Source organism: Panulirus ornatus, chromosome 17, assembly GCF_036320965.1.
Source record: "Panulirus ornatus isolate Po-2019 chromosome 17, ASM3632096v1, whole genome shotgun sequence".
In the NCBI taxonomy this organism is placed as follows: domain Eukaryota; kingdom Metazoa; phylum Arthropoda; class Malacostraca; order Decapoda; family Palinuridae; genus Panulirus; species Panulirus ornatus.
The window spans coordinates 52,644,300-52,656,801 of record NC_092240.1 but is presented as its reverse complement, the minus strand read 5'-3'; the positions used below and the strand labels follow the sequence as shown (position 1 = coordinate 52,656,801).

At 34.8% G+C, this 12,502-nt stretch overlaps 1 protein-coding gene across 3 annotated transcripts in view; it reads right to left on the bottom strand.

The window, feature by feature from the left end:
- Window positions 1–12,502, bottom strand: part of LOC139754775 (zinc finger matrin-type protein 3-like) — a 92,489-nt gene that overhangs the window by 47,821 nt on the left and 32,166 nt on the right. Inside the window, exon 7 of one of the 3 annotated variants that reach the window (XM_071672557.1) lies at window positions 4,456–10,146. The exons of the other annotated variants lie outside the window; for them this stretch is intronic. Coding sequence (XP_071528658.1) covers window positions 10,139–10,146 — 8 coding nt within the window. The 3' untranslated portion in view covers window positions 4,456–10,138. Of the gene's footprint in view, window positions 1–4,455; window positions 10,147–12,502 lie in introns of those variants that run through there. 3 annotated transcript variants of the gene reach the window in all.

Sequence of the window (12,502 nt, the reverse complement as noted above, 5' to 3'; positions counted from 1 at the left end):
GCTTCCATGGTTCCATCTGCTGCTAAGTCCACTCCCAGATATCTAAAACATTTCACTACCTCCAATTTTTCACCATTCAAATTTATATCCCAATAAACTTGTCCCTCAACCCTACTGAACCTAATAACCGTGCTCTTATTCACATTAACTCTCAACTTTCAACTTTCACATACTTTTCCAAACTCAGTCACCAACCTCTGCAGTTTCTCACACGAATCAGCCACTAGAGCTGTATCATCAGCGAACAACAACTGACTCACTTCCAAGGCTCTCTCATCCCCAACAGACTGCATACTTGCCCGTCTCCAAAACTCTTGCATTTAACTCCCTAACCAGCCCATCTATAAACAAATTATTATCATACTTAATCGCTGTTTCCATCAGAGGTAACACCAGGAAACAGACAAAGAATGGCCCATCTACTCATATACACATATATATTCATAAATGCCCATACACACTTCTTTCTTTCTTTTAAACTATCCGCCATTTCCCGCATTAGCGAGGTAGCGTTAAGAACAGAGGACTGGGCCTTTGTGGAATATCCTCACCTGGCCCCCCTCTGTTCCTTCTTTTGGAAAATTAAAAAAAAGAAAAAAAAAAACGAGAGGGGAGGATTTCCAGCCTCCTGCTCCCTCCCCTTTTAGTCGCCTTCTACGACATGCAGGGAATACGTGGGAAGTATTCTTCATCCCCTATCCCCAGGGATACATATAAACATATACACATAAATACATATATATACACATACATGTATACACATGTACATATTCATACTTGCCTTCATCCATTCATGGCACTACCCTGCCCCACAAGAAACAGCATCCCTAGCCCCTGCTACAGCAAGGGAGCACCAGGAAAACAGACAAAAATGGCTACATTTGTTCACACTTTATCTCCATTTACCGTGTTGGTGAGGTAGCATAAAACCACAAGGAAACTGAAACACTATAAGATCCGAAGAGCACTTTCATGTAATGATCACATTATCAGGAAATAAAAGACAAAACAGTCCGTTGATATACAAGGAAGAGACGTAGCTAAGACACCACTGGTATCATGTGAGGACTCGTGCCATTCATGGGTTAAGCAAGCAATTATATCAAAAAAAATATTTCATGCAGACACTCCTCCATACAGAACACAGAAGCTGCAGTTTCTAAATTTCCTTACATGTCGAAGTTTTGGAACTCTACCTTTTCATGCCTTTCTCAATACCTATGATCTCGCACATTTCAAAACACAGGTTTTTCACTTTCTCAAAAATTTGTAAATACTTTCCCTTATCTTTTCTTTCTCCATTTCATAGTTCTCTCTATATAAATATTCAATTAAGGCCTGGCCTCGAAATGGACTTTCGTCCATGAGTGGAGCCTTCAATATAAAAAAAATCATATAATTACAGCTGACAAACTCATCCCTAACCATCACATATCATTACAATGAGACCTCTAACTTACCTTATAAAACTGCTTTAACACAATCTCACATAAATCATGTTAGTTTTCATTATAAGATACACAAATTTGAAGTATATTAATACTTAACAATCTTCCCTTATAATGAGTAGTAAGTGTGATCAAAAGAAAATTTCTAGCCATAATTTGCAGGTCATTCATCTCAAAATCTGTTGTTGTTTTTTTTTTTTTACCTATCCTGATCTATAGGAACTAAGGTTTCTATTCCTTATATATATATCATATATGTTGAGTACCCAATCTTGTGCACTGTACACTCAAGTTCTTTATCATTAAAAGCTTTCATTGCACCTAAAAGTGTCCCTTGATTAACTTTACTTTCAGTGGTGGTTTCTCCACAACCATCTTTGCTGACCATCATTCACAAATGGATAAGCTATTCCACAACCTTGTGACATCCCATATTTCAAAAGCAAGTCTTACATTTTCCCACAATCACTTTTAAATATCCTCATCCTACAAAGATTATCATCCCACCTAATGCTCCTTCTGATGCAGCTACCATATCACCATCTTCTACATAAAATATACTGGTATCATATCTACTCAAATAAAAGTCACCCTTTATTCCAACTCAAAGCAACTCATGCAAAATGTTTGGACCTCTATTCTCAGTCATACCCCAGAGATTAGCCATGACTTTGAAGTATCTACCTTCTATCTATCTATCAATCTGTATCTCTGATCCCTGTTCCCAACCAGAATTCCCTCAAGGTGGTGGCCACAGCAAGAGTCTCCATAAAGAGTGAAATCCAGTGCCACTTCTTAGCCTTTAGTGTCTCACCCTTAACAGGCCACTAGCAGAGGGCAAGTCTAGCACAGTATTTACATAGGCTCCTACCTAAATGTTCCTTCTGACTACTTCTACCTAATGCTCCTGTCTAAATGTTCCTACCTATTGCTTCTATCTATTGCTCTTAACATTTTTGCCAAAAATATTGCAGATTTGTTGACAAAATGCCAGTAGTACACATGTGGGTGAGGCAAAAAGAAAAGACGGCTACTTGGGTCAGAGAAGTGCAACTTGAAAACCAATGAAGGGCTGGCTCACTAAGTAGGAGTCACTAACCCTCTGATACCCAGACAGGTAGTACTGGTAATATACCTCCCTGGTCATTGGCTGCATACCAACTACTGCCTTCACTTTCATTACTGCTCTAGCACTTTTTTTTTCCTTTAAATCTAGCAAACACCAATGAAAACTATCAACAATGCAACCTCCAATAAAGTGAGAAAACAAGCAAGTAGCATAATATATCTAGTAGATGCACTCAACTTTCATATTTTGGTTGATTTTTTGTACACTGAAAAGCACTGTGTAACCTCTAATTTACATGCTGGTAGGATTTATCAGATTACAGTAATGGTCTTGATGGTGGTGACTAGGGTGAAGTGGAAATGATAGCAGTGACTGATGGGGGACAGTGTTGGTAAAATGGTGGTAGTAAATGAATAAGATTCTTCTTCTTTACTCTTTTTCTTATCAAAATAGCAACTTGATTATATTCCTTTACCCCTAATCCTTACCTTACAAAAAAGAATTCCATATTACATAAATATTAGTCTTTTCAGAATATTACCAACGTTTTCTAATATCAAAAAAATAATCTTCAAAAATTCTTTCTTCCCTAACCCCTTTCATAGCACCAGTCCATTTTCTCATATTTTTTATCATTCTCTTTCTGTAATTATCCCTTACTCTCATCTTTTCATCATTTTTCTTTCCAGAATCAAATCAGTCTTCATTCTATGCCTTTCATTCCTCAGTGTATACCAGTCCACTCAACTTCTCTATTTAAACTCTAATCTACACATTTTTCACATTTTCATCAAAACATGCAACTTTTCTCTTTTCATACCTAATTATTACACTGGCAGATATTTGCTGCTATTGCTGATGCATTTTTCTGGCACCTCCACAACACTTTTCTCTCATTATATATAAAAATCCAAACACCATTTTAGTGCTCCTTTCTTTAAAAGTTAGTCTTGTCTACCATTTTTTGTTCTCAGCTCTTATCCTAATTGGCTTGTTATTAACAATGCACACCTCTGACTTTACAATGACCATACATATTTGTAGACATCTCTGTATTGAAGGATCATGGCAACATTGCCAAAACCCACAAATGTGCATTGTCCATAAATTCCTTCAAAAGAAGTAATTTGTCCAGAAAATCCCATATCTATTTGGTGCTGCATATAATATCACCTATCCATCCGATAACATCCTCCATTAAAATGTGGTTCACCTTTGTATCTCTATTACAGCAAATGAATCTCCAAGCTCTCCCTGCAAAGCACCATGAACTTTCTCCACTCAGTCAAAACATGGTACGTAAATAACTAATATACACATAAATCCTTTAACAGTGTACATACCACACACTTACCGTCAACCAATTTTTCAAATTCTTTATCATTCATACGAAATCCATTTCTTTCACATACATTACCATTCCAAACAAATAAAGAGTTCTTTTCCTTATTATTACTGTCTGCTCCACTTGCTCACATTCTTAATTTTTTTCCTTTCCTGCTCCAATCATCCTTATCATACTGTAATTCTTCACACATTCAGCTGCAGATCTTACACATCCTATTCTATCTCATACTCCAAACTGCCACTTAATGTTGTAATGTGTGATAAAGGCAGCAGCAGGTTTTATACCTTCCATTTTTTCAAGACCAACTGCATTCTTAGTTGGAGACACATTCACATAAACAAAGTCTTACTCATCCTTTTAGTTCCTTCTCCCAACAAAAAGAACCTATTCTGAATAGGATAACCAAGCTAAATGTCGTGTTTTATGTAAATCTACATCACCATGCTTGTCCACTTAAATGTAAGAACATAAGTAGAGAAAGAGAATCAAATGAATATACACCATTCTCTTTCATACAAATCCATAAAAAAAATTGCTGGTAAAAAGATTGGTATGATAATATGATTGTCAGGAGAGAGTGAACATGCAGATGATGACAAAGAGAGTGTCTTTAATAGAAGTCAGTTGCTGGATATGTACAAAGAAATAAAAAAATTACACAAATGGGCTAATAGAGAAACAAGTACAACTGAGTCTGAGGATATTAGCAGTAATCAAAATATAAGGATAACATTCTGTAAGAGTACCTTACATCAATTTGAAAAATTTTTTCGTTGAACAAAGATAAAAAAAGACCACATCCTTCGTTCTCTGTACTGAACCAGAAATAGACAAATTTCAGAATAAGTATCCCTCATTACAATCCACACCATTTCTTAATTACTATCATGAAAAAAATGTCAACAGTATCATAGGTGGTAACATTCAGTTTAATCATTTTCATGAATAATATGAACAAACATGACAATAAAACAAAATGTCCTTTTAACTTCAAATTATTAGGAGACAAGTGTACTAATGGCCATTTACAGTTAAATGCAAGAATCATATTCTGTAAAGCCAGAATACATAATAAGGCAATAGCAGTTCACAACATGAGTTAAAAGAAACGGCCTTCATTTACTGTTTGATCCATAAGATGAATAAAAAAATCAGTAAATCAGTAATGTTGTCTACAACTATAGTAACTTTGGTGTCCATTCAATTCAGCAGAAATTGCCACATATACAAAGATAATGGGTTATCTGGTCCAGCAATGCAAAAATGTTGCAGCAAAAACTGGAGCACATTTTATCTGAGACATTAAAATTCTGTTCACAGTAAATTTGTTTTATCTTAACAGTACATCTCACTAAAACAATGTGTATACAACATTTCTGACATGCAAAAATGTTACTACACTTCCAATGATGAAATGTGAAATATTGAACTACAAAACAGTGATCAAACTTCTGAGTGCACTGGAAATTTCATCAGTCTGTGTCATGATAGTCTGAATCAAACATTTCCACCTGCAACTATACCAAAATCACTTCCATAAATCTTAGCATTCTAAATCTACACTTTTTTTTTTTTTGCCACTTTAGTGAGGCAATGTCAGGAAGGAAGTCCTTAATTATAAAGCATCATATAAAAAACACGGGAGACAGCGACAAAAAAAAAAAAAAAAAAATTCTCTTTGGTGTACTATAGATGTGTTCTTTTCCTTTTTATTCAAGCACCTCACAGTGCATTCCACAAACGACTGGCTCAAGTGAATTACAGTGAAACGAAATGCATATCTCAAGTACAGTAAAAAGGCTTAACATAAGCTTCCTAACTGACAAATGACTAATACATTCTATACATCCTTATCTTATACACCAACTAAAATTCAACCATTCTATAATTCACATTCTAATACATCCTTATCTTATACACCAACTAAAATTCAACCATTCTATAATTCAAGCATTTATACCTTGGAAAATCACTGTTTTGGCCACATAAACAGATATGATCTTACAAACTAATTTAAAAAATACACATTAAAACTAACATTTTGTATGTATCATTGCCCCATCACAATGTTCCACTGTCAATTAAAATCAGTAAATCTTCTGCTCCATCCAAGTAGCTAGTCAAATACATTATGTGAATCCTTACTAATTCACTTACCTCTCAATGTAATAAATATATTGTACACAATATTTAAAGGAAAAAATCTTGAAAGTACCTTATTGAGCACAATCTGTCAAATAGTGCCCGGCTCCCCATTTGCTGCAGTGTGATTACCTAAAGGCCTTACACAGTTACTAAAAATCAGTACTTTTTTCAATCAATACTGTGCTTTTCAACTGCTTATAATAATGGGGTATGAAACTTGGAACACATCAAAATGAATGAGTAAATTATGGACAGATGTTCCACATTCAGCCATATAACAATACAGCCAAAGATGGAGAACCCATTGGAAAACCACACAGAGATAGTGATGATCCATTTTAACTAGGGTCTTCAGCAGCTTGTAGCGGACAAATGCACATTCTTGAGAAACAAGGGCTTGCGCAAGAAAGAATCTACAGTTTATTCTTTCAGGGAAACCATTACTTTAAGTGGATTAAGTACAGTGTGTATGGTACAATCTTTAGCTGATGTAAAGTAATGAAAGGGTAAGAGAGATGTATGGTAATAAAAAGAGTGTGGTTGAGAGAGCAGAAGAAGGTGTTTTGAAATGGTTTGGTCACATGAAGAGAATGAGTGAGGAAAGACTGACCAAGAGGATATATGTGTCAGAGGTGGAGGGAAAAGGAGAAGTGGGAGACCAAACTGGAGGTGGAAAGATGGAATGAAAAAGATTTTGAGTGATCGGGGCCTGAACATGCAGGAGGGTGAAAGGCGTGTACGGAATAGAGTCAATTGGAACGATGTGGTATACCGGGGTCAATGTGCTGTCAATGAACTGAACCAGGGCATGTGAAGCGTCTGGGGTAAACCATGGAAAGTTTTGTGGGGCATGGATGTGGAAAGGGAGCTGTGGTTTCGGTGCATTATACATGACAGCTAGAGACTGAGTGTGAACAAATGTGGCCTTTGTTGTCTTTTCCTATTGCTACTTTGCGCACATGCAGGGAGGGTTGTCATTTCATGCGTGGTGGGGTGGCGATGGGAATGAATAAGGGCATATAGTATGAATTATGCACATGTGTATATATGTATACGTCTGTGTGTGTATATATATGTATACGTTGAGATGTATAGGTATGTATATGTGCTGTGTGTGGACATGTATGTATATACATGAGTATGTGGGTGGGTTGGGCCATTCTTTCGTCTGTTTCCTTGCGCTACCTCTCTAATGCGGGAGACAGCGACAAAGTATAATAAATAAATAAATAAATAGTAAAGACCACTTCAGCCAGGGTCCATGCCGGGGACATACAATAAAACTGAATTTTTGGATATTAAGGGGTGGAGATGTATTGTCCTTGAGTACTATGCATATGTTTACAAACATCAATAATCAATATATCAAAAAGTCTCCATTTCTTTCCATGATTCATGGAGAATGGCAATTTCCAAAATATACTGTACCTTACAGTTACAGTGCAACATATTTCACTTTAAATCTGTTACATAAACAATTACAAGTTAGGTTCGTCTACATTTCATCTTCCATAAATTCTGTATCCTAAATTCTTCCATACTAGGCTCCTAGCGACTATGGGTCATTTCAATGCAATGCTAAAATACTAGTATTCACCATTAAACACAATATCTATAACAGGTATATCATCCAACCTCCAAGTATCCAAATACTCTAACTATCTGCCAGGATCTGTCCAAATCTGGTAACTTTTAAATTTCTTTCAAAGGTCCAGTTATCCAACTTTTGGAGTCCCTCAATGTGCTTCATGGTGGCTGATTTCACTAGTAAATGGACTTTAAAAGAAAAAATATATCATCCTTTTACAAAGTCACCTAAATATAGTGCAAACACATATATAGATTTGTTGAAAAGCAGTACAGACGCAGAAAAGCGTGGTGTTAAATAAAATCAACTAAGCATACTGCAAAAAGTGAAAAAGGTAAGCCCAGGTCTAGACAATGCCATGAATGTAACATGGGTATAACAACCTTAAGGAAGGCTCTATTTCAACTACACCTATGTAGCAACATCCTTACAAGGAACTTAACTTTTTGTTGAGTATATACACAAAATAATATTGCATAATTGATTAATTCTTTTTTCATTTATTTCTAAAATATTTCTTAAATACAGCAAGTCCCAACATCATAGGATAATTGTACTTGTGAACCCTCATCATATAACTTGTAAAGAAGTATCAATAGCAAGATACCAAGTTTCACAAATCCACAGAACAACCTCTAAATTGTCACTGATATCTGAGTACAATCCTTTGTAAAAAAAAAAAACACGTCTTCTCAATGAATAATATGCTGTATTGCATAATTTCCTTCCTGATTTCCACCATGATAAAACATACTTTCTGCACAACTGGTGATGCTACTCAAAAGTTAAACCAATACTCTTTGAAAATAGTCAACAAATCCTTTCCACTCACTATTCATACTGATTCTTATTTCTAATACACACAATCCATGCTTAATGTAATCCCACTTAACACTGTTTCATTTCAAAGTAGCTGTGATATTATGGAACTGATTTGGATAAGATAGTGCCTGATTTAGTTTAACATAGTTGATGAACACAGTTCATCACTATTTTCACAATGATGAACTAGCGATGAATGAAGAGCAAAGTGGGCTGAATACAAAACCAAGAATTAAAGAATTAATAAGAGGAAAACAAATGATGGATCTCAGAAGAAAAATTAATCTGACTTTAAAAGAGATTAACAAGGTATTCTGGAGGGAGGTGAATACAACGCAAAAGAAAGAAGTGCAAGGAGCAAAAAGTATATTACACAAGTCTAAGAGATAGATATCAACACATGATCAAGTTTAAAAGAAATGGAGAGAATAACTTATGGAAGTGACTGGAGGTGATGCCTCTCACCAATGCTATCATCCTTACACATACTGCCTGATCTTTAAATATTTTACAGTATTACTCCTGTATTACATCTACTGTATAGTTAAGAAAGTATAATACTAGTGTAAAACAGACACATGAGTAATTCAGTGGCAACTTGGAGCAATGTGGGATCAAAAGATTTGACACCAGAAAGCATCTGTTTACATAATAAAAGTCAATTGGAAGAAGTTGCTCAATTACAGCAGTTTCATGTAACTTTGCACTTTCTGGGATCACACTGATTACGTTAAGTGGGGAATGCCTGTACTAAAATAACATCACACTTTCTTCTAATAAAAATTAAAAGCTTTAAACAAAGCATAATCTGTGCCATGCATTCAAAGCAATTACATACACTAAACAACCATATCACCAAACAGACAGGCACATACAAGATACCCTGCCAGTTACTTACTCAAAGCAGTGAATGCAGCAAGAAGCAAAGAAAATCTTGACTATCATCAACAAAGTTGAGAGAGATGGCATTTCAGGAAGCAAAACTTTAATTACATTTTTCATATCAAACCTATCTTAAGCCATACATCAACCATGCTTTGATACATATCAGTTATCAAGTCTCCTCTCACTCATTTTGCATAGGATTTTATATTATTTCTAACCATATCTTCATCCATTATTTCTTACAAATCTTAAAAATTTGGGTATGATCATCAATATGATATATAACGGATATTCTCAGTATTTACTACTGTCCTAAAAACCAACAGTATATCAAAAAGGAATCCATCCACATTTATGTTATTTTGTTGTACAGAATTCATTGGCCAAGAACATTTTTCCAACATCTACAAAATTTCAATGGAAAAGTGTTTTACCATTCATTTCATATATCTTTTTACTTTTCCCCACCAACATACTCATTATTTATCATAGCATTTTCCCTTACTTCTTCAAAGGTTTTAACCAACAAGTCTAAAACAATGTTGTATCATATTTCTCTTTCTATGTTCCTATAATATGTCAAAACTACTCCTTTTTCACTTTATGATACTCATTCAGGATAATCAGTAACTTTTCAAGCAGAAAAAAACTGATAATATCAACAAACAAATAAGTGGCACTCTTCCTTTATTCAGAGCCATAAACATAGGTTAATAAAACAAACCAAGTAAAAGAATGCGTAGGTGGTGACAGTTGCAAGCGAGGGAACCGGGGCATGCCGCCGGCAGGCTTATAAAGTTTTATCCTTCTCAACATGAGTCAATGATCCAACCTCAAGGTCCTGGGGAATAAAAACTCATGGATTACACTCTTTGACCTTTATAACTATGCTGCAAATAAATAATTTCCTTTTAATTTGCGAAGTTCATTTGACCCACGTGCTTATCAAATAAATCATAAAAAAAAGTAAAAAAGAAAAACTGCTGTACTTAGACTATAATATTTGGTTTCTATAACTGACATTTCTAGATGGATACCTCATATCAAGTTTTAACTTCCTGAAGTAGATAACAGCTGCAAATCAAATGGCAACTCTCAATAACTTCATTTCTCAATGTGTGAATGAATTTAATCAAGGTTTCTAAATCATCTATTGTGAGCTACATAAAGAATTAATGACTAACAGTATTTGTTTATTCATAATTTGTTTAGATTTCCAAAACTTTATCCACTATATCCCAGTAAAAGTCATAAGGCAAAGTTACCCAGAAGTGCAATTTTTTCCAAAATGTTGACAATTACTGCTGAGGGCTTACATAATATTAATATGCATCTCAGAATCATGTTAAGACTTTAATGACACCTTAAGCAATAAAAGTGATCATCTTCACTTTATTTTACATCTAACACAACTAGTTTGTGCAACTAATCTTAGTGAATTATCTGTTTGTATATAGTGAATGAAGTAGCTTAAACCTCAAGTTCTAGTAACAGACACAAATGCAAATAATGTTAATAAGATTTTCTTGCTCCTGACTACCATCCACATAAACATTACTTAAGCACTATATCATCGTCAGCATAATATTCAAATCATGTCAGATGATGAGAAATTAAGATACTATAGCCTTACCAGTTGCTGCATTCACTTTACATCTGAACACTAGATGTTAACCAAGTATTCATCAGTAAAAACTTTGCCATTCTAAATTCATTAAAACCATTACAATCAATGAACACATAACACAAAAAACAATAGTATAATATGCAATATAAAAGGACAGAGCTAAGGATGTGGTGTCCAACTATCTAAAATTCAATTTCATTTCACAGATTTTCACAAAACAAACTGTGTATTTTAGTTTTACAAAAACTAAGAAAGATACCAATGGCAACACTTTCCAATATGGGCAACAACCTCTTGGCCTTCAATTCATACATCCGAGACTGGGTATACTGTAGTGAATGATTTCATGCTAAGTCTGCCTGGCTACAGTATCAAACCAATCTTTGAGTATAAAAAAGAAAAAAAGAAAGTACATTAATTCTTATTTTCATTATACTGTCACAAGACCACTTTTCTGAAGCTTATGAAGCTTCAAGGATGCACTCCATAAAGGAGGAGGGATATGATGGACTTCTTAGCAGAGGAAAGTTCCCATAAAGACTGTGCTGCTTTTCATCCACAGATGAAGCTACAGCCTTTTCAAAGGCTACTTCTTGCATTCAGTATAACCCCTTCTACGTGGAATCCAGTAACACAAGAAAACTGATTCTGCACAATAAATATCCTGAATCCAAGAATATCTAACAATGAATTTTGCAAACTGAACAACAATATAATCTTTTCCTTTTTGGGACGGCACTCATTTCTAAAGATGAAAATTGGCTTACTCATGAACCAACAAAACTATTATTTTGTTAGGCAATCTTTTTTTCTTTTTTGCACTTTCTGGAGCCAAACCTCAGTCCTATACCCAATGCAAAAAAATCTATTTCCAACCTCAAATTCAAAATTCCCGACGTTCATCTACCTATCTATATCTCTGATGCTCATTCCCTTTGGGAACTCCCTCAAGACGGTGGCCATGGCAAAAAATTATCCATAACTATAAACTCTAGTGCTGCTTCCTGATGAAAAGAGAAAAAAAATCCGAAATCACTTTGAGTAATTACTTTCATTCATTCAAGCAAAAATTACACCTATGTATCAGAACATTTCTTATCATTAACTGCAAAAATTGCCACTTCTCCAATGCACACAATAATCATTTACTGAATAAAATCATAAACTTCACAGAGTCTCTAAAATGCCTGCCAAACTGCATGAAGTGTTGCCATTCGAGAGAACCATCAATTTATGCTAATGAAAATAAACATCTGATCCATCTACACAATTATGCATGCATTTTCATTGTGTCTTTGCCACGATTCAGGTAAGGTACCTGCACAATAACAGCATGACATACAGTGTAAGAGTTTATCATACAGCACGATATCCAGCATAAAAGTTTATCATATAGCATACTTCATTACAAAGAAATTATAATAAATTCATTTTTTCATGAGAAGATGTTGCCTATTCCTAGAAACTATTTTTTGTTTGCTTTTTCTTTTTGCATTACCTTCCAGCTTTTTTCACATCATGAGTTACAAGAGGAAGAGAAATGCTACAAAAGAGGAAAGTGAAGTGGGAC